The 23,168-nt window shown below is 45.5% G+C and overlaps 1 protein-coding gene across 1 annotated transcript; it reads right to left on the minus strand.

The window, feature by feature from the left end:
• Window positions 1–15,315: 15,315 nt before the first annotated feature.
• On the minus strand, window positions 15,316–19,772 carry LYZL4 (lysozyme like 4). Its single transcript, XM_061129167.1, has 5 exons — window positions 19,708–19,772; window positions 18,573–18,783; window positions 18,319–18,468; window positions 17,576–17,654; window positions 15,316–15,385 (listed from the first exon to the last, which is right to left on the minus strand). Exons 2-5 carry the CDS (start codon window positions 18,709–18,711, stop codon window positions 15,316–15,318), a joined length of 438 nt encoding a protein of 145 aa, XP_060985150.1. The 5' UTR covers window positions 18,712–18,783; window positions 19,708–19,772.
• Window positions 19,773–23,168: the final 3,396 nt, after the last annotated feature.

A 23,168-nucleotide genomic window follows, 5' to 3' on the forward strand; every position in this document is an offset into this window, starting at 1 on the left:
TCTTGCCTGGAGAATCCCATGGAGGGAGGGGCCTGGTAGGCTACAGTCCAAGGGGTTGCAAAAAGTCGGACACAACTGAGCTACTTCACTAGCTAGCTAGCTTGATAAATCAATGGATTTTAGGATATTTATTCACAGAATTATGCAACCATCATCACAATCAGTTGGGAGCATTTCATCATCCCGAAACAAAGCTCTATATCCTTTAGCAGTCATTCTCCATGTCCCCTAACCATCACCTTCAACCTTAGACAACCATCAATCTACTTTCTATTTCTACTGCTTGCCTGTTCTGAACAGTTCATATAAATGAAATCATATAATATGTGTCCTTTGTGATGTTTTCTTTCACTTGGCATAAGGCTTTCAAGGCTCATCCATATTGTAGCATATATCAGTATTATATCCCTTTTGTTGTTAAATAGTCCACTGTATGGATATACAACATTTAATGTATCCATTCATTAGTCAATGAGCATTTGAGTTATTTCTGCTTTGGAGCTATTATTAGCAATGATGTTATGACCATTTATGCACAAGTGTTTGTGTGGACACATGCTCTCATTTCTCTTGGGTATATACCCAACAGAGGAATTACTGGGTCATATTAATTCCTTCTGAGGAACTGCTAGACTGTTTTCCTAAGTGGCTGCATAGTTCTACATTCCCACCAGCATTGCTTGAGGATTTACTTCTCCACATACTCACCAACACTTGTTATTTGTCATTTTGACTACAGCCACACTAGTGAGTGTGAATTGATATCTTATTATAGTTTTGATTTGCATTTTCCTTGGAAAAGAAAGGGGTTAAGGAGACTCCATGACAGATGAGCATTGTCATTCCAGACATGAAGTTTGAACTTAGAATTAGCTAAACATTTACACAAAAGGGACACTGAAATCAGGAGACAGTTTTACCTTTCGTTGATAAATGTAGATGTTTTCTGCCCTCAGAGGGAAATGACTTTAAAGCAAGATACGATTATATGTATGTGTGTGTGTGGTCATTATATACAGTCATATATCCCATATACAACATACACTCACACAGAGAAACATGCATACACAAAGAAAATTACATTTCATGCCTATCTGAGTTTTGGTGGGTAAATATTGGTGCAGTTACATTTGACACAAATGATATACCAGACACTACACTTGATTATTATAATATCATTCAGATGTCTTATTTTATAGATTACAAACAAAAGCAAGCTGAGACCCAAAGCTAGTAAGGAACAGAAAGCTGGAGGCAGTTCTCATCTTCCAGTTGCCTAATCAGTGCTCTCCCCACCACACCACAGGCCCATCCTCTGAGTCCTTGGGTTGCGCTGTTCCTGGCTGATGTGGTGAGTTGAATTTGATTCATTTCTAACCATGAAGCACTGAAAGGTACAAAATTGCACAAGAATAAAAGCCTAGGATGATGACAAAAACAGAGTGATGATAAATGCTAACTCTTCCAGGAGAAAATGTTCCTCATTTTTCTGTATGGATAATCGACTCCCACAGGCCAGCGTATGAATGTGCTCTTTGTTTGGGTCTCCAGCCTCATGAATTATGGATAAACGTTGTCAATGTGCAGGCTGCACGGATGTGACTCCTCCAAAGCAAAAGCAACAACTTAGCTCCACCACTACCTATAAACACCTGTTGTCCAGGGCTTGAAAGACAGTAAAAATGAATCTGTGATAAGAGGCAGCCTTATCTGAAGATAAGGGTCCTTGGGTCCAAGGGTGAGGCTGAAGGTTGGAACCCCACCCTGGGTTGTCACCTCACATTCTACAGTCCCCTGGGTTTCTTAGCAAAAGAGAAAAGCGACTGTTAAAGCAGCCATCACCTGGGGGCAGGAAGCCCCGCCCTGACTCTGCATGGAATCTACCTGGTACACATGTGTGTTCAGCTCATGAGGACTAGCCCCTCTTCCCTGCACACTTCCCTACTACATCCAGAGAAAGATGGCTTGTAGGATTAAATGCTTTCTTTTGACTTAACTAACATCCCACCATTAGATATTTTTCCAAAATTTCCCTTTTTATAAACATTGCAGTGTGAACATCTTTGTAAACAAGGATGCCACATTGCTCGTTCAAAAGATGCTTATGTGTTTACCACTTTCAGTATGTGGCCAAATTACTTTCCAGAAAGGTCTGCTCTATCCACATTCCAACAGTGTGTCAAAATAGCAGATATTCTGTATATTTGCCCATCCTGTATACTATCATTTTACAAATGCTTTGTCACTTAATAAATTTGAGAAATGCTTTCTCATTATTGTTAATATATTTCCTTAGCTGCCAATGAATTGGAACTTTTTTCATTTGTTTATTGGCCATTTGTGATTCTTCTATGAATTGCCTATTCACGTTCTTTGCTCATTTTTCACTTGGAATGCTCGCCTATTCCGTATTGATTTGTAAGAGCCTCAATCCAATTTTAATGAAAAGTTTAAATCTCCAACACAGCTGTCAGAACTGCTTATGGCTGCAGTTCTCTGCAGCTCTAATTGTTTTAATAAGTCCCACTAATGACTCAGAGGCTAATGAAGGTGTAGATCTGATTGACAGAGCTTAGAAAAGCGATGTAATTAGAAGTTTCCTCTCCCAATCAAAAGAGCCAACTATATTTATCAGTTCAACTTCCTACTTTTCCCCCCTATTTTGAAAAATACATTTAAATATATCCCACTGGTCTTGGCAGGGTGGTGGGAAGGGCATGTGGACTGTGTCTGGTTGTTATATAACCCTCCAATTAATTTAGGGTCTTATTTCCTCTTTTAACTTTTATATTTTGTCTTGAAAGAGGAAGCTTCAGATTCTTAAGTCCATATCTGCCTTGGCTGCCTCTGGAACCCAGAGCGAGGCTGTCACCTAGCAACCAGTGCTCTGCTTATGGAAACCTAAGTTGTGGCCTGGCTGAGAGAGGAAAATCACCCATGGGAATGAAAACTTTTAGCTTTGAGCTTGAGAGCAGCCAGAGGCACAGCACTGAGTGAGAAAGAATAACCAAGATTGTTTTCCCAGGAGAACCTCAGATTCACAGAGTCCTGATGCAGAGTTGGGGTGGGGGGATGGCTTCAGGGATAACCTCGGGGAGCTTTGCTCCCCATCCTGATGAGTGACCAGAAGCTTGGTGCTTTCAGCTCGGGTGCCACAACCCCTGAGCGATCTGAGACAACCCTTGGTGCTCCCCCGTGATCAATACTGGGGAGCCACGGGGCTCAATACTTCACTCAAGAATTTGAACATGAAGGCTGCTTCCTGGGGGTTCAGCCTTTTCACTTAGGTCTGAGCAGGAATATGTAAAACCACCTGAGGGTCTCCCATACCATGAGGCTTAGGGGATATTAACACTTTAAGGGCATTCCCCAGGAAGTTGGAAAAAGCTGGGGTCACTGAGGTTCTGAAGAGAGTAGGGGGCTCTGGCTGGCTGTCCGCCCCCTACCCCCATGTTGTAATTCTACTGACAAACTGCTCTTATTTAGTAGTTACAGTATCTTTCCTTGAAAAACCACCCTCTTCTCCCATACATACATACCCACATCCCTCGTGAATTTCCACCTTCTTATTTTTCCTTCTCTTTCTCCATAGGACTTGCTTTGGTCAGTGGAGTATTACTGAACACGACAGAAGCAGAGGTCTTAAATGTCCTTCTGTGGTTTGGCTTACTCTTCTGTTTTCTGTTATGAAAAGACAAGCCCCCGGTAGCCCCAAGTCCAAGGAGAATGAGACATGTATTGCACACCTGAATTTAACTGGAGCTTGAAACAGCCATCCCAGCCAATCCCCAGGCCCTGGACAGGAAAAATGAAAGGTTGAGAGTCACTGAGACTCGAGGACTATTTGTTAAGCAGCTTTATTGTGGCACAATCTGACTAATACATTGCTCATTAGTCCTACCATTATTTCCTTCTAGATGTCCTGATTCTGGTTGGTATTTTCTGAGGCTGGTTGGTCAGCTTTTCCTTCAATTTTGCAAGCTTCATCACATCCTCCTAATAAATTCTTCTCTTTGCTAAAGTCAGTTAGAATTGATTTCTGCGGCTTGTCACATAGTCCTGACTGGTAGAGCTCATAGGCCAAGTCTCCTCTGCAGAGTTGCCCATTCTTCTGTCTGAATTCAGAAGCTCTCTCACACAATCTGAATGCTTGAATTCAGCCTTTCCCCATTATCCTTTTCTTTTCTGATGGCCGCTGCTGCTTCCAAATGAAAGAGCGTGTGCCCTGGTCAATGTCAGGGGTCTTTGCTTTGTCTGGAACATCCTGTTTCATCTCAAAAAAAAAAAAAAAAAATGTCTTGTATACCTTTCAGGACTTCAGCCAAGCAGCGTGTCTTTTTATAAAGCCCTTCTTGGTTCTCTGGGCATGCCCTTCCCCTCTGCAATACTCAAAGCAGTTGCCTCAAGTCTGAAGGAGATTTACCTTTCTCTACGAGCTGCTATGACTTATTCCCCTACCAGGGGGCCCTCACTGAGGCCATCACTCAAGGGGAAGCAGAGAGAGCCCAAGTGGGACACAGTTTTATTTACCCTGTCCGAGGACGAAGTTGGGTCTGGGGTCAGCCACGGGCTAAGCATTATGGGAGAACATTTCAAATGAAGCACCTCACTCTTAAAATTCTCTCAACGCTTCCTGCAACAGTTGAAGGGACTGTGTTGGCCTATGCTTGTAGCTTCAGGACATGTAACCCATGAAACCAAGGTCCAGAGGAGGGAAGCAAGAAGCCAAAATTCACACAGACGATAAAGGGAAGGGTGGGAATTAGAAGCCCAGACTCCAAACTGTTAGTCCTCTGTTTCTTATAAGAAGTGCCAGGCCAGAGAGGATCCAGGCTGGGTTTTTCCACTGGGTCTTCCTACACAGCCTATTGCTGGGGAGGACATCAGCATCCCTGTGCCAACCTCCGTAGACACGAAGGCTGCTTTTCTGTGCCCAGGAGGATTCTCAAAATAATGGTGCTGCCTGCCTGCCTCTGTGGGCTGGAGCCAGCTGTCTTGGTACATTTGGTCCCCAATTTATAATTTCCTGCTCTTTATTTGTAGTGATAATTGGTCTCACACTAACTGGTCAACCATGCCCACTTCTGTCCTGGTAGCCAGGGTTTAAATAGGCAGGAGAGATGGAGGGAATCAGGTGAGTGTCTTGTGATGGAACCCGCAGGACTTTTGGAGCCAGAAAGATGGGAGTACAAATCCCAGCTCTGCCACTTGCTGAGCCTGTGGCCTCATTTTCTCACTTGTAAAGTGGGAGTTTTAACAGCATCCACCCCGGGGAGCTGACGTGAGGTGAATATTGTGTCTGACACATAAAGGTGGCCAGTGAGGATGATACTACTCTGTATCATCCTGAGACATCCTGAGACAGAGGGCTGTCTCAGGCTGGGCCCCCTCAGAGCCAAGGAGACTATTTGTGAGGTGGTCTTGGGAAACATCAGTGTGAGAGTGGGGAAGTGCGTCAGAAAAGGGAGTGTTTAATGTGTAGGCTACGCCTGTGAACAATTAGAGTTCAGCCCCTTTGAGACCTCTCGAAAGCAGGTGGAACACACCTCAGCAAGATGGAATAGTCATCTACCCCGGTGACCATCCACCAGTGGTTGAGGGCTGCTGGGGAACAGGGCTTAATTTCCCAGCATTACTTGCTGCTTGTGTCAAGTAGGTTTAAGTAGTCAGAGAAAGGCTTCTTAAAGCAGCAAGTTGCACCTGCTGGGGACATCATGAGGTCCACGTGGATGGGAATGGTTAAGGCAAGACACCCACAGTATCAGCTTTAAGGGCACACAGCTCATCCGGAGAAGTCTGCATACCCGGTCTGAACTTGGTCTAGAATTAGGAGGCAAAACCTAAAATTCAGCACTTCCCTGGCAGTCAAGCAGTTAAGGCGCCATGTTTCCAGTGCAAGGGGCAAGGGTTTGATTCCTGTTCAGAGAACTGAGATCCCACATGCACAATGCAGCCAAAAAGAAATTTTTTTTAAAAAAACTTAAAAACCAGAAACTGGTACAGATGGCCCTGGGAGGTGAGGATTGAGTCAGGAACGAGGTGATAGATTGTGGACACTTGTCATCAAGTGTTCTGGAGCCCCAAGTCTTGTGTTCCTGGGCACTATCCAGAGTGTGAGGCAGGTCAGCTTTCTCTCTGCAGGACTGACTTGGGACTATGGTGATTTCCTCACTCTTTTCAAAACATAAGGGTCCCTATTTCCCACACAGGCCCTAATTCAGCCCTCAGCACCAGCTCTTTAGATTCACCCCAAGCATGGAAGCGGGAAACAGCACACACACGTGTGTGTGTGTGCACGCACAGGTCCTGGGAGGACTGCCTGGAAGATTACCACTTCTCTTGTAAAATGCAGTGATTGCAGACCGAGCTGAGCTGAATAGCACAATAAGAGATGGGCAACGTGGAAGGGGTGGACAACAGAATTAAGGAGCTCTGTGCCTGAGAAAGGGGCTGAATTCTGTGTGAATCCTCCCAAGGAATAGTCTTGCTGAAAGGCCAATGGATGTCAGTATTTGGAGATGCCTTATGCTGTATAAGTCAAATGTCAGAAATTCCCACTGAGCTTGGATTTGAATGGATTACTTGAGTTCCCTGAGTGCTTTGCAGACAGAATTACCAAAAAGTGCTAGGCTTTGTGACTTCCAAATATACGTATAATGAAATGAGAAAGTAACATCAAAATGCCTCGCCATTATCATGGAAAAATCACCCAGGAAAAGAGCTTTTAGAACACAAGTTTAATTAGCACTTTCCTCAGGGTTTATAAATATATGTACTGATAATAATCATGATCATTATCATCAGTGATAATGATCTCTGTTGCTATTTTAGCAAGCACCATTTTTTGAGAATCTCCCATGTGCCAATTATCTCGATTTTTGTATCTTATTGTTTTGAAGCCTCATAAGAATGCAGATAGATATAAGGAAGTAAAGACACCGAGAGGTTAATTGACTTGCTCAAGGCTGCACAACGCATAAAGAGAGAGGTCTGGGATTCAGCACCAGATTTCTCAGGTTCCAAAGCCTGCTCTTTAAATTCTTCACTCCATGTACAAGGTGGTATATTTGAAATTGATTTCCTTTTAGTAGTAAGATTATATTCTTGTGACAATTGAGGTCTTTCCTTGACCTCTTTATCTACTCTTTAGAATAATCAGAATTTGCAGAATCCCCACAGCCACATGGAAACCATGATTTTGATTCAAATTCCAGACTTGGTGATGGTTCCATGCCCACTAACTGACAAGGGTGCAAGTTTGCAGACCAGATCCACCATGCAGGTTTGCTTACACTGGCCCGCACGTGTGTGTGTGGTGTGTGTGTGTGTGTGTGTGTGTGTGTGTGTGTATGTGGGTTAGTCAGTCATGTCCGACTTTTTGCAACCCTATGGACTATAACCCACCAGGCTCCTCTGTCCATGGAATTATCCAGGCAAGAATACTGGAGTGGGTTGCCATTTCCTTTTCCAGGGGATCTTCCCTACCAAGGGATCGAACCCGGGTCTCCTACACTGCAGGCAGATTCTTTACCATCTGAGCCATCAGGAAAGCCCTACATTGGCCTACATGGTATTTAAAAGTAATTTGAAGTTACACTTATGCTAGGGAGGTTTGATATCAAAATCAAGATTTCCAGCTCCTTTTGAATAATCAGAGGATCTATAATACTGATGGCAGCTCCCTCCCTCTTCTATTTACCACAGTCCTCCACCCATCTCTAATGCCTCCCTGTCCTTGATGCCAAGTGACAGGAGCCAGGTAGCAACACACTTTGCGCTGTTTTTTCTTAGAGTAAGTTAGATTTTTCTAATTCCTTTACCCCCTCAATTGTTTTCTCACCTTCCCAGTCTTTGTAGGCATTTCAGGTTTCGACACTTAAAAATCAGCTTCTTTAGATGAATTCAATGGAATTTTTATTTGACACTGTCTCTTATCCATTTAAAAATTAAAATACAAATTTCTCTTTAACTGTTTTTAAAAAGAAGAAAATCAACTTGCCCAGTTCGGTTCTGGGAACCATCCTTGGGTTTACCGTCCTCTCTCCTGCAGTCTTATCCTGCAGACACCAACTCATGCTCTAACCAGCCCTTTTAACATTGTGAAACTCACATTTGTTACTGTGACCTCAGACAACTTCCTCGACTTCCCCAGCCTCTGCTTCCTGCTATCTGGAAAAGGACTTCAGGTCACTTAACCTGGGCAGTTTGCCAAAAGCCAAGCCAAATGTTCAGTTTGCCCCAAATACTAAGAGCCAGTCTGCCAAATAAGTGATTCACCAAATCACTTGATTCTTTGATGGATCCTGTTTTTGTTGATCAACTCTCATCTGGTCCCCTGAACAGGATTTTATGGGATATGTAGCTCTTGTCTTCCAGGCTCTCTGCTGCTGCAACTGGAAATTGAAGCACCAAGGAGGGAGGAGATTAAAGGAGAGAAAGAGGAGTAAAGAGAGGCAGGCTGGGGTGAGGGCTGGGGGATGCAAAAGGAGAATACATTCATGAGACTGTGCTCTTTATTATGAGGACTCTCATAAATACATCATCCGTATGAATAAGGAAGCATGAATGAAGAATATGCTCATAAGACTTCTCCTTATTAAAGAATATATTACTCTCTCTTCCCTCCATCTTCCCTCTCTCCACCCCTAGGCTCCCAGAGTAGCAGCAGCAGGAAACGGGAGCAAGGACGCTCTGAATGCTCCTTTTAAAAGCTGCTATAAAGACAAAATGAAAACTTCAATTAAAACAAAATGATTAAACAAAACGAGCAAATTTATCAAAGTTGCCATTCAGCCTATTGGGAAATATACTGGTACTTTCCTCATAGGAACACTGGGAAATTAAATGAGGTGAGGATTCTGAGGTCCATAGCACAGCCCTCCATACAGGAGGACTGTTGTCACACTACTCAGAATGGTGCCACTGCCCAGCCTGCCACCAAATCTCTCACTTGAGTCAACCTTAACTCCTCCCTCCTGCCCACTCTCAAGTCCCATTCAAACCAAATTCTACCTGCAGATGACTAAAAGAGACCCCCCAAGGTACCTCCCTGGTGGTCCAGTGGTTAAGACCCCAGGCTTCCACTGCAGTGGGGCACGGGTTTCAATGCTTGGCCAGGGAACTAAGATCCCACATGCCTCAGAAAGTTTTAGTCGCTCAGTTGTGCCCGACTCTTTGCGACCCCATGAGCTGAAGCCCACAAAGCTCCTCTGTCCATGGGATTCTCCAGGTAAGGAAACTGGAGTGTGTTGCCCTTTTCTTCTCCAGGGGATCTTCCTGACCCAGGAATCGAACCCAGGTCTCCTGCACTGCAGGCAGATTCTTTACCGACTGAGTTATGCTACGAGGAAGCCCACATGCCTCATAGTGAAGCAAAAAACAGAGAGAGAGAGAGAGACCCAAGAGTGTGAAAAGGAAGGAATTAAGGATGTCCTGAGTGTTACAGCAGAAAATCAGCTCAAGACCCAGTAAACAGAAATGCAGAGGCTCCAGGCCCACAGTGGAGTCACCATTTTGTGGGGAGAATGGGTCCCTCGGTGAAGGTTGATAGACCAGGGAAGCCTGAAGGAGAGGCAGAAGTTGCATGTTTGTGGGGCCTGCCCACCCTCTGCCCAAGAAAGAGACTGGAACCATTAACATCTCACTTTCTGAGTTCATGTTCACCAAGGCACCATTGAATAACCTGGCTTCCTGCGGAGCAATGCCTCCAGAGAGAGAATGTTCTCCCCTCACTGCTGTCAGCCTCTAGGCTGCTTGAAATTAGTAAATTCCTTTCTGGTTTATTCTCAGCTCCCTTATTGGTGATGTTTATTCAAGCAATAATAACTTCTGGGACTTAAAAGATTGAATTTCTGAGCTTATGTGGCTGATGATCAGAACCAGACAAGTGACTCATTCTCAGGGGTCAGTGTCCCCTGGTGGGAGACTCTGTTTGGGCAGTACTGGGACGCCACTGTGGGGTCCACTGTGACTGGGGGTTCTTCCCACTGGCAGCCCCCACCGCCTCAGCAAGACATCAGGTCTGGAGCAGGAGGTAGGACTCAGTTCTGCTGCAAAACAGAATCACGTTTGAAGTTCCCCTGCAAGGCACCAGCTCTTGATCAGGACTTATGGCCTCTCCTGATAGTGTTGGAGAGGAAGAGGGAAAGTTCTTCCCCCTATTAGCCTTAAAATCTAATTGAGAAAAATTCTGTTGCCTAGACAATGGCATATTAAAATGTTTAGCAAAAGCAAGAATTTATAAGAAATTGTCCCTGACCTATAAGAACTAGGGAACTTAATAAATCTTCCAGAATTTTTTGCCACACTCACAATATGTCATGCTCAGAAATTGCATTAGTATGGAGATGAGATGGGCAGAGGACTGTGGGCTCCTGGAACAGTAGGACAACATTCCAGAGCCTTCTGGCCTCTTGAGGTAATGAGTATATCGCTCAAGTAGGCACCCAAGAGAAGGAAACAAGGAAGGGAGATGAGGTATGTATTGTGCGTGTTGATGACCTACTTTGTGCAGACACAGAACTAGGAACCTTGACTATATAATAGCATCTCTTTGAACCTTCACTGGTGTAAACCATCTGCAGTTTTGTTTTTTGGGTTTTTTTTTTAAATTCTCCATTGGATTAAGTTTCTTAGAATGGCATATGAGACAAGTCTATTCTGGCTATCTTAAACAAAAAGCAGTATGTATTGTGTAAATGCTTCCCCAATGTGGTAAAGAATCTGCCTGCAATGCAGGAGACACAAAAGACTCTGATTCGATCCCTGGATCAGGAAGATCCCCTGGAGGAGGAAACGGCAACCCACTCCAGTATTCTTGCCTGAAAAACCCTATGGATAGAGGAGCCTGGTGGGCTACAGACCAAAGGGTCATGAAGAGTTGAACACAACTGTGACGGAGTACACACTGTGTAAGTACCGCTGGATCCCACGGAGTAAAAAGGAACAGCCAACTAAAGGCTGGAGACGGGCAGGAGCCAGGGGCAGGTATGTGGACTCAGCAGTAGGTTTGGTGATGACCTCTTTAGTGAACTGACTTGTCCATGACTTAGCAACCCGAGGCCCAGCCCCTGAGTTCAAGGACAGAGAATATGATGGACGTAGCCAAAATTGGATTCTCCCCTATATGTCTCAGGGATGGCCAAGAGGATGAGGATACGTAGTTGTAGTCAAAACCTATGAAGGCTCATCCGTGCCAGATTTGTGAGCTGTTGTTCCCGGAGATGCAGTAGTGGCAAGGTCTCCCAACACCAACTCCTGGTGTGGTGCCCTCAAAGCCACTGATAGTGAGCAGTCATCTCTTTCACAGTAATGTCTATTTTGCTCTTTATATTATGAGCTTATAGAGTGATGTAAAAATTAGTAATCAAAAGAAACAAAGTGGACTTCCCTGATGGCACAGTGGATAAGAATTTGCCTGCCAATTCAGGCGACATGGGTTCAATCCCTGGTCTGGGACGATCCCACATATCACAGAACAACTAAGCCCATGCACCACAACTTTTGAACTTGTGTGCCTAGAGCCTGTGTTCTGCAACAAGAGAAGCCACTGCAATGAGAAGCCCACACACCACAACTAGAGAGTAGCCCCCGCTCGCTGCAATTAGAGAAAGTCTGCACAAAGCAACAAAGACACACGAACACAATTCTGTAAAGCAATTATCCTTCATTTAGAAATAAATAAGTTTAAAAAACAAAGATGCAGCACAGCCAAAAATAAATACACGAGTAGAAGAAACAAAGTACATTAAAATTTTTTGCTGCAATAAGTACTTAACAAATTAACCAAATTAAATCAGACCTCTGAGGATTTGTACAATCACTTTTGTCTCTTTATTAACTTTTATTGGAGTATAGTTGCTTTACAGTGTTGGGTTAGTTTCTGCTATACAGCAAAGTGAATCAGTTAGCTGTATACATAGAGCCCCTCTTTTTTGGGTTTCCTTCCCATTTGGGTCACCACAGAGCACTGAGTAGACTTCCCTATGCTATATAGTAGGTTCTCATTAGTTATCTGCTTTATACATAACAGTGCATATATGTCGGTCCCAATCCATCCCACCCTCCCACTTCCCTCTTGTTGTAGTAAATAAATCTCCCACTGAGGCATCATGAGCAACACCCCTGCTTCTCTGCTCTTCCTGCAGTTGGAGGAGCTGGGAGCCCAGGAGGTACCGACCTGTACCAACAGGGTTTCAGATGCAGGTTTGGCTTCTCCACTGAGCTACATTTGCAGACATTTAGAAGGCAGAATGGAGGTAATAGACATTCCCCAGCTCATAGAAACTGGTGCACATTGATACTTCCCAGGTCAGAGACAGCAACTGTGACTCAGTAGATTGAGGGCATAGCCCAGGAATCAGCATTTTAACAGCCAGTACAGGTGATTTTCATGGTGACACAAGTGTGGAAAGATTACAAGTCACCACACTGCCTTCTTCATTGATTTTTCTGTAGTTGAGAAAGTTACTTCATCTCCTGGGGCCTCAATTTCAATCCTCTGAGCACTCTGACAGTGACCCATTGTTTTGTGCCAGTTGCCTAAAGCTTCTTCAATAGCAAGTCTTTCATTCAAAAACCGGAGACTTAAAAAAAAAAAACAAAAAACTGGAGACTTGATTTTCCAGCTAATTAATGGGATGAAAAATTAACACTGATACAGTACCAGAGTTTGGAGGGGCTGTGTGAGGAAGTGATAGGTTTGGGGAGGATACCCATTATGTCCCCATCACCTACCAGGCTGGAGTAAACTCAAGTTTTTTAGCCCCTCCAAACCTCAATTTCCCCACCTGTGATATAGTTATGATTCATATTTGCCTTGTAAGGTTTTGCAAGGTCTGAAAATATTGCATGTAAAGGCCTCAGTGTATTATTTTGTAAAACTGGAGTTAATATGGTAGCTTCTAGTGATAGAAGTAACAGTAACAGAAGTAATTTTTGTTTGTTTGTTTAATATTTATTTTTACTTATTTATTTGGCCATGCTGGGTCTTAACTGCAGCAGAATCTAGTTCCCTGATCAGGAATGGAACCCAGGCCCCCTTACATTGGAAGTATAGAGTCTTAGCCACTGACCACACCAGGGAGATCTCAGGAGTCCTTGTTCATGAGATTTTTAAAATCTAGCTTTGATTATTGTGTAAACCAGATAGGGAGGGTGGCTTTCCTGGTGGTTCAGTGGTACAGAATCCACCTGTCAGTGCAGGAGATATGGGTTCAGTCCCTGGTCTGGAAAGATCCCACATGCCACAGAGCAGCTAAGCCTGTGTACCACAAATATTGAGCCTGAGCTCTAGGACCTGGGAGCCACAGCTTCTGAAGCCCCCATGCCCTACAGCCTGTGCTCCCCAGGAGAAGCCACGGCCATGAGGAACTTGTGCACTGCAATGAAGAGTAACCCTGGCTCACCACAACTGGAGAAAAACCTGTGCAGCAATGAAGACCCAGCACAACCATAAATAAATAAATAAACCAGACAGCGAGATCTGGCCCCGGGATGACAGCTCATTGTAAGGCCCGTTATCAGTGGCTTTCTTTGAGAGCATCACACCAGGAGACAGTGTTGGGAAACCCTAGAGAGGGCAGTCTGATCGATACATTAACATTTGCTTTGTCCTCAAGCTTCATGCCCATGTTGACACAAGTGGCCATTAGAGGATGATGACGAGCCACGGCAGAAGTAATGGGCTGGAAGGAGGCGGCAGCCCAATGGATGTAGCACTTGAGGAGATAGTTTTAATCAATTGTAGGTGGTCATTAATGTCTGGGATAATGTTGGGTTGAAATCAGGTGCATTATCGCATGCAGCCCCACCCTTGGAGACGGTGTGTGTTCCCAGCTCAATGAGGAGCTCTCATGGTCTGCAAAGCTTCTCAGTGACCTCAACAGCAAGGGAGGCTGCCAGCAGGAATTTCACTGTATGATTCGTGCTGTGTGGGCAGGATCTATCAAACACCCTTTTCCCTGGAGGTGGGGGAAGCCATACAAAACCAACTGATTAAGCTGATCAGTCAGAGCTGAGAGTAAGGAGAAGTTCTGCCTCTGAAATTCTCACTTGCAGCTCTTTCTTCGGCTTTCTGAAAGAGACCAGGATGCAAACAAAACGAAGGGCTGACTTGCTCTCCATGTGGCCTGACTTTCAGGTGGCCATGATTCAGTCACATCATTTTGTTTTGTTCTTGTATAGATCGAACAGAGTAACAAGAGGGGGTATAAACAGTCATGTGTAAACTACATTATAGTTTGTCCACTAAATGAGATCATGCAGTTGTTAAAAACGGTGCTGGGATCCCCGTCTAAGTCATGGAAATATTGTAGTTGTTCAGTCACTCAGTCGTGTCCAACTCTTTGCTACTCCATGAACTGCAGCACGCCAGGCTTCCCTGTCCTTCACCAACTCCCGGAGTTTGCTCAAACTCGTGTTCATTGAGTTGGTGATGCCATCCAACCATCTTATCCTCTGTCGTTCCCTTATCCTCCTGCCTTCAATTTTGGAAATGTTAGACCACAAAATATGAAGTAAAAAAAAGCAAGATACAGAACTGTGTACACAGTAGGAGTTCAAGCTTATATGGAAAAAAATATGCCCACATCCACCCTGAAGTAGGAAAGGGCATATAAACAGACTAACACTAACCATCCTTACTCATATGATACCCTCAACTGTGTCTACATAACAGTAATGAAAACTGCTTCCAGTGGGGGGACAACGAGCATTTTTAATTTCCTTCTTTATGACTCTGTACTCTCCAAGTTTTACCTATTAAATGTATGTTGTTTAATTTTAAAAGTGCAAGAAGGGACTTCCCTGTAGCTAAGATGCCACGCTCCCCATACAGGGGGCCAAATTCAATCCCCGGTCAGGAAACTAAGATCCCACATGCCACAGGGTGTGGTCAAAATAAATAAAATTGTTTTAAATGAAAAATTTTTAAATTTTCATTTAAAAATTGTTTTAAATGAAAAAATAGTACCATCATCTCCCTACCTGGGAAGCAGCAATTAGTGTTTGGGGGGAAAAAAAGTCCTTCACCTGAGATTAAGGAATAAGGAACAATAAGGAAGCATGATAATGGTGAATAATGATGTCCACCATAACAATCACAGTACAGTAAGACAAGCAGAGCCCTTTGGGCCAGGTTGAATAACCAGCAGTTTATTCTGCATCCTGCACCCCAAATGAAGCAAACTTTTGCCATCTTCCCTCTGGAGCATCCCGCGGTGGGATAATCAACAGGATGAGTAAAGGCAGTGAAGCAGGAAAGCAGCTCCACTAGGAAGATGCCAGCGGCAAGTGTGGCAGTGGCTTTCCCAGCAGCTACAGCTTGCATCCGTCCAACCACCGTGCCAGAGTGTCAGAGTGCTGGCAGTTGAGAGTCCAAGAGGGCCTAGAGGGAGGAAAGCCGGGGACAGTGAACCAGAGGGGGCTCCCTATCATTGCAGCTCAGCCCCCGCTGGCCCATTTACACCCCTTGCCTGATGCCTGGAGCACTTGAGTGGGCACATTGCTGAAAGCTTTTGTGCATCCCAAGTACGTCTCTCTCCGTGGTTCCTCCAACGCTCGCAGGCGTGAGCGCGGGTGCTCCCTGCATCCGCTATACACCACCCCCTTTCTCATAAACCCCACACTGTGAGATGGGGAGGCTGAGCTGTGAACTGTGAAATCCTTCTCCAGTCCTGCAAGGCATTTTTAACTTCCCTGAAGGGAGCATCGGAGAAGTTCTGTGACATGTGTGGTGAGTACTTGGCAGATTCTAGTTCTGAAATGGAAACTCCATCCCCAAGCCAGGGCCACCTCTCCATGCACCTGTTTCACCCTTCACCTTCCAAAATTCCTTCGAGCTCCTCGACCCTGCCTAGGTCAGCTGGACTGAGTTTCTCTGCCTTTTCTCCTGGTGCCTGTAAACATGACCCTGCTATTCCCAGCCCCTTGGCCAGCTTCCAGACCCCATGTCCTCCTCTCTTATCCCAGAGGCCGTTGGAGTCAGCAGGCCAGCTGCAAACCATTAGACATCCTGTTAGTTCATCTCATCCCTTGGTCAGGTGTGAGGTTCCATGGTAGGTTGTCCCACAGTTGGAACAGCGGCTGGGGTCCCCTGGCCCCTCGTGGCTACAAGGCAGCAGGGTGAGCACACAGACATATTTTCAGAAATCACAGCAGCCTCCTTAGCCCCGAGCAGGCATTGTAGATGGGACTCCTGAGGACGTTGAGGAGCAAGGAGTGGTGGCCTGGGTGCTCTCCCATCCTGTCCACACCAACTTCACAGAGCAGCCTGATCTGAGCTTTGGAAAAGCCACTGCAGCTTATTAACTTAATAAGAGCTCATTTCACTGGGAATTCTGAGTAAGTGAGAAGACTTGATCAGCCTGGGCCAACACATTTCTACTTAGTGCCACACAGCAAAGATATTTTATCTCATTAGTGCTTACCCTAGGGGGCCAGCCAAGCTTCCAAATTAACTGGAAAGTCAAGACTATGTATGAAAGATATTTCAAACACTCAGAAGACAGTTAACATTAACAAGAGGATTCCCTCTTTAAAATGCAATCTATTAGTGAGAAAACGGGTTAAGGCAGAAGTGGTGTCAAGACTACCGACTAGCATTTGAAAAATACGAAGCTGGATTCCCTATCTCACTTTTTGTATCAACATAAGTTTCAAGAAGGACTAACAGTTAAGTATTTAAAAAATGATGATTCTATTTTATGATTTATTTAACAAAAACTTAATGTAGGTTATTTTGTGCTGGATACTGTTCCAGCAGAGAGAAAAACATGGTTTGATTTCTTTACAAACTTTCCTCTTAATCTTGGCTCCATCTTGGTCGCTACACATCTAACTAGGAAATATATGAGACACATAAAAGCAACACTGCCCTATAAACCCTGTAAAGGTGGGGATTGGTTTCATTTGCTCAGGTATAACCTGCATGCCTGACTTAGTGCCTTGCATGGGATGAGTGATCACTTAATATCTGACCGATGAGTATTAGAATGAATGAATGTATCAGCATATATAAATTCATCCATTTCAGATTTTTTGACATTCATGTGTTAATTTCAAATGTAGTCAAAGTAAGATCAGTGAGAGAAGGCTTCCTAGGTGATGTGTGTACTCTGCTGCTGCTGCTAAGTCGCTTCAGTCGTGTCCGACTCTGTGCGACCCCATAGATGGCAGCCCACCAGGGTCCTCTGTCCCTGGGATTCTCCAGGCAAGAACACTGGAGTGGGTTGCCATTTCCTTCTCCGTGTGTTCTCTAGCACATAAGAAACATGATGGGTTTCCCTGATGGCTCAGTGGTAAAGAATCCGCCTGCAATGTAGGAGACCACCTGCACCGCTGGTTATGTGGGTTCGATCCCTGGGTTGGGAAGATTCTCCTGAAGAACGAAATGGCAACCCACTCCAGTATTCTCACATGGGAAATCCCATGGACAGAGGAGCCCAGCGGGCTATGGTCCATGGGGCCACAAAGAGTCGAGCACAACTTAGCCACAACTTAGCATCACCACCCATCAAAAGTCACAAACTAATGGGACCTGATGTGTGGGTGAAAGTCAGGAACACAGGCTACTTACCATGCTCCCATCCCTCTTTTCCCTTTTACAATTGTCTTGGCACATTCGATTGTCTTATTTAAATCTGGATTCAGTAAAGCTGTGAAGAAAATGAAGTGGAGTGATACAACATCACCACTCAGCAGCTAAGTTAGAGTGATATCAAGGGAGCTACCAGGAGCTCAGGTTAGAGAGGTTTTTTTTCTCTTTTTTTACATTTTATCTAGTGGGAGGGTTTTTCAGGATATCTATTCTACCATATTTTCATCACAATACCCCATACCACCTCTACTACAGATAGTTGAATGTTTCTCCCATTGGATTCTGGAGATAAACACACATCATCTTCTTATGAGATATACATTACAGGCCTGTCTTCTCCCAGTGATCACTTCTGCCTGTCAAAGTGGCAGCCTCTGCTCCCCTTGAGGAAGAGAGACAGTTATACTAGGCCTAGCCAGAGCTGCCTAGTCTCACCCCTCATGCTCCTCCCTGCCTCTTCCTCTGCCCATCTGGACATGAGTCTCCATCGCTGCATCCCAGGCCACCAAGCCCACAGGTCTCTCTCCCTGTGGACTCTTGACAGTGCAGCACAGCCTCCTGCGACCCCACTCTGGATTTGGCTCAGTCCAGCCTCCGCCAGGCCCTCCTCCTCTCAGCTCCAAACTTGTTAACTCTGGTCATGGGGAAAGCAGCCCTCTGACCTCAATGTGGCTGCCCTCCACCCTCCACAGCCCCCAGCACGGAAGGAGGGAGGGACCTACCAGAGCAAGACATGTGGCAGCGGTTCCTGCCGTGGTCACACCAGTCATGGTTGCGGATCTGAAAGAGGCCATATCCAATGAAGTCACTGCGCGAGTTTTCATAGACAGCCATAGGGTTGAACTTGCTCTCAAAATAAGCCAGGCACACCCCTGAGATGGAACAGACAGGGCGTGGCTCAGAGGAGCACTGGGGAAGCCTAGAAAGGAGCTAGTGGTTAAAGAGGTGAGGAGGAGGGTTGAGAGGGGCCACTCACAGTTTTCAAGGCTGTAGCCCTCAAAATCACTCAGGCCTCCATCATGGAGCTTCTTAGCCACCACGCAGCGCCCCAGAACCGCAGTGTCACTTGGAACCACCAGGTACCCAATGAGAGACAGCACCATGGACACCTTCATCTTCCCCAGCTCAGGGTGCTGGCTGCTAAGTGAGAGGATGGAGTCACAATCCCCACTGAGATCACAGGGACCCTGGCAGAAGAGAAGGGTGCTGTGAGTCAGGGGGTATACAACTCAGCATGTTCAGAAAAGGGAGAGACCTTACTGACTTAACCACAATACTTAGTTCATCAGAGTCCCGCCATGACTAGCACAATGGCCACTGTCATATTGGATTATTCCACCACTGCTTTTTATCCTGGAATACAAATTCTGAGCTGTGGCCTTAACCTTTACACTGTCTTGACCCCAGATTTTCTACAAACAAAACTCCAGGGACCTTTTCTCTTGTCCTCACAGGGAGACCTGGTCCAGTCCAGACGTGCCACTGATTCATTGGAAATGGCAGAGAAGTCCCTTAGCCTCACAAAGCCTCTCCTTTCACACCTCTTTTCCCCTTGTTCACCTTCACACCGTCACATTCACCTTGCACGTTTCCTTTCTTTGTACATGCCCATCTTATGTCTACCACAGGTCCTTTGCACTTGCTCTTCCTTCTGCCTAGACCATGATTTCCCCCAACCACTACAGAGCCTGCCCTTTCCTGTTCACAGTCTCAGCTCCAACAAGCTCACCAACTCAAATAGGATCACCTGCCCACTGTCCTATCACGAAAATAGCTGCTTCTGTTTTCTTCATAATATATGTAAATTTCAGAAAGGTCCTTGTTCATTCATTCATTTGTCTACCTCCCCTGTGAGAGTATAAGCAGCAGGCTTGCAGAAACTTGGCCTGTCTTGCTCTCTGCTTTATCCTCAGAACTCAGAACAGACCTTGGGACACAGTAGGTCCACAGTGAATCTTTGATGAGTGAATGGATGAATGAATAAACAAAAGCCTCCTCTTCCCAACAGAACTGTCATCGGATAAGCAGTAAGTGAGTTTGCTGATAAGCATCTCCTGCAGCCAGGGATCATCCTGCCTGTCCCAGTTCCTGCCCAAGATACACCCACTCACCCTTCTTCCGAGGCCCTTGGTGCCTGCTCAGAGGAAGGGGAGAGCAGCCACTGTGGCAGCCTTTCATTTATTGCAGGAAAGTTGCTCTATCTACACTCTGTTCTCTGGACTTTTCACTGCCTTGATAACCCATTCACCTTTGCTCAAGAGCTTCCAAACCGTAAGTCCTTCTTCCTGACCTGCTTTTCTAGAATCTTTTCTATGACATCAGTTGCTATGCACCAGAATATTCCGACACAGGGAGCGGTTGGTCACCAATGCATTTGTATCAGTTTTCTATTGCTGCTATAACAAGTTGCCTTCAGCTTAGCAGCTTAAATAACACAAAAGTATTATCTTGAAGTTCTATAGATCAGAAGTCTAACAGGGCTCACCAGGCTAAAAGCAAAGTGTTGGCAGTGTTGTTCTCCTTCCTAGGGGACCTAAAGGGGATCCATTCTCTTGCTCATTTGGGTAGCCGGCAGACTACAGTCCTTGTAGCTGTATCACTGAGATCTCTGTTTCCTTGCTTGGCTATCAGCTGAGGGTCATTTCCAGCTGCTAGGGGCCATCTGCCTTTCTTAGGCTTTCCCTCTTTCTTCTATCTTCAAAGATGGCAAGGATGGTTGAAAACCCTCTTTCACGTTGAATCTCACTTATCTCCCCTTCCACTGTTGTATCTCATGAACTCACTTTCTGCTTCCTCTCCCACTTTTTTTTTGGGGGGGGGGGGAGATACTTGCTTTCCAATGCTCTGATGGTCTCTGCTGTACATCAGCATGAACCAGTCATAATTATTTATATATATCCCCTTCCTCTTGAGACCCCCCCACCCTAATTCCACCCCTCTAGGTCGTCACAGAATATCAGGCTGGGCTCCCTGTATAGCTTCCCACTAGCTCTCCATTCTACATGTGATAGTGTGTGTAGATATACTTTTAAGGGCTTCCTAGGTAGCACAGTGGTAAAGAATCTGCCTGCCGATGTAGGTGACACTGGACACTGGAGATATATCAATGCTACTTTCCCAGTTTTTTTTAGCCTATCCTTCCCCTGCTGTGTCCACTTTTAAGGCTACATGTGATTGCATTGGTTCACCCAGACTCTTCAGGATACTCTCTCCATTTACATCATTTGGAGCTACCCACAAACAAGCTTCTGCCAGGGGGCCTGGATTGGAGGCATGAGGGTTATGGTCATTTCTACTATGAGACATCCACACTCTGCTTCTGGGAGCATTTCCAAGGGAGCAGCCCTAGCTGGTCCCTGGGATCCCTGGAAGCTCTGATGCTATAATCCCTCTCCAAGGAATAATGCATCATCACTCATTCTTCAGTGGCCATGACCTGAACAGAATTTGCATCAGGGGAGAAAGTTGTAGCCTTGGGAGTGGATATTATATGAGCTTATTGTTATCTGGACACACTCTGGGTTCTGGGAGTGGACAGAGATGTGCTTGCTTTAAGGAAGGTGCGCTGTGAGACCATCCTCTTCTGCAGTCCTAGAACCAGATGCGTTTTCCTTCCCTCCCTGGCTTGTATTAATTATAAAGGTGGTGAGGGGAGGGGATGCAGAGAATGTGCTTTATGTGGAGAAATCTTGATGGCAGCACTCTAACCTAGGCGTTAGGCTTAGCCCTGACAGCAGTGGGATGTCATGATCTTATATGCCACTCATGCCCTACAGGGAAAGCTACACACCAGCACACTGGCCACTCATCTTTTTTTCCCCAGGCTTGATGATTCAGGCATCAATCTTTGATCTTTGGTCCCAAGTCTTCCAGCAAAGCTGCTGGGATCCCTCCTCCCACAAGTGGGGAACACCTGTGTGTACGGGAAGGCCACCTTTAGCTCCAGAATACAGAGATGTGCACATAAGTGGGATCATTCCAGCTGTTCCATCACAGCTTTGGTTTCTGTAAAGATCACTTGTCACCTATTAATCCAACAATAAGATAGATCTGGCAGCTGCAAGTTCCAAGTCCCTTACAGGAGCCAGAGTTCCTGAAATGGGGCCAGGCTCAGCCACTTCTAACTGGGGATAGGGATCCAGCCTTGAGTCCCTCAGTCTCACGGCTCTCACAGGGCTGTGGTCTCTGAGTTTTCCCCAGCCCTGGGCCCGAGCTGAACTTCTCCTGAGCCTTCCCCAGCAGATGGAGATCCATATGCTCTTCAGACATCACCCAATAACACAATCTATAATTACACTTGTATCTGTGTCAGTATCTGCATCTATATCTATACAGTGTCTGCACACAAACATACAAAATGCCTGGAGATAAGAACAGATGCTGGCCAGTCAATCCTGTAAACACTCAAGAACATTCCAGGTAGAAGTTATCTTTGGAATGATCTAGTTTACCTATTTTCACAAGTGTTTCTTGCCATGGAGCCAATCTCAAGCAGAAACCCCCCTGCCAGCTCACCTTCCTTGCTGTCTTTGCAAGTGGCCCATTGAGGCCATATCAGAGCTTGGGGAAGGAGCATCTAGTTCACGTTATTCATATCTGAGCAAGACAGAAATAGGACCAGGACCAGAACTTGGGGCTTCTGAGCTCAAAAAAGTCTGGGAATTCATTTTTGGTTATCCAGCCAAAAGCATTCCTCCCTAAAAGAACCTCAGTAGTGTTTAGGCATTGGCAGAGATCCCTGAACTACAAAGGAGGTGGCCCCTGTCCCTGGCCTACAGATGGGTATATGACCCAGTTCTTACCAGTAGGATATAAGGGGAAACCCACTGGGGAGAGAGCTTCTGGCAATGATTTCCCTTTGGTAACAGAGACAAGGAAGGAGAGTGTACCATTCAAGGCCACCCTGCTTCCCCCTTGAACTTAGCCACCCAAGGCATGATGCTGTTATTTGACATGAGAGGACATAGAAAATGACACAGATACCAAATCAGAGCCTGACACCCTTGATCCCTGAATCACTATCAACAGCCGCCCATCTCTAGACTTCTTATGCAAGAAAAACAAAGCTGTGTGGCGTGAGCCCCCACTTCGTCACACTTGTACTTGCTGCTGAAAGCATCTCTGACAGATTCAAAGGATCTGTGTAAATCTGCCACAGGTTTATTTTCAAAGCCAAGCATTTTTAGCTGTGGTGTTGCTTGCCTAGTTTCAAAGAATATTTTAAAACTTTATCTGAAATGGCATCAGAAAGAAAATAGCCCCACTTTTGTCTACTCACTGAGCACTTGTCTGAGGCAAAGTGTGTTTGCAGAAAGGGGGAGGGAAGAGGAGGTGTTCTCTTCTATGAAGAGTCTTCTAGTTTCCCGCGTAGGATAAAGCCTCCCTCAGCTACTGAAATGGAAGGAGAAAGACCTCATGGTGGGCCAAGAGAGACCCTGAGCAGGGAACCAGCAGGAGACCCATCATGACCTTGAGTCTCAGCATGGGGGGGTGGGGGGGAAGCAGCCACCATTCCCATCCCAGAGGCTTGGGACACAAAGGAAATGAGGGAAACCAGCAGGAACCACCTCAC

This window comes from Dama dama, chromosome 24, assembly GCF_033118175.1.
Source record: "Dama dama isolate Ldn47 chromosome 24, ASM3311817v1, whole genome shotgun sequence".
In the NCBI taxonomy this organism is placed as follows: Eukaryota; Metazoa; Chordata; class Mammalia; order Artiodactyla; family Cervidae; genus Dama; species Dama dama.

Bases quoted from the DNA above. Each gene is read 5' to 3' on its own strand.
- LYZL4 (XM_061129167.1), bottom strand. From the start codon at position 18,711: ATGAAGGTGTCCATGGTGCTGTCTCTCATTGGGTACCTGGTGGTTCCA. The intron at 17,655-18,318 runs GTAGGTCCCTCC...TTTTCTTCACAG, and splicing joins CTGCCACATGTCTTGCTCTG to CTTTACTGAATCCAGATTTA. The intron at 15,386-17,575 runs GTAAGTAGCCTG...TCCTCCCTCTAG, and splicing joins AAAAGAGGGATGGGAGCATG to GCCCTCTTGGACTCTCAACT.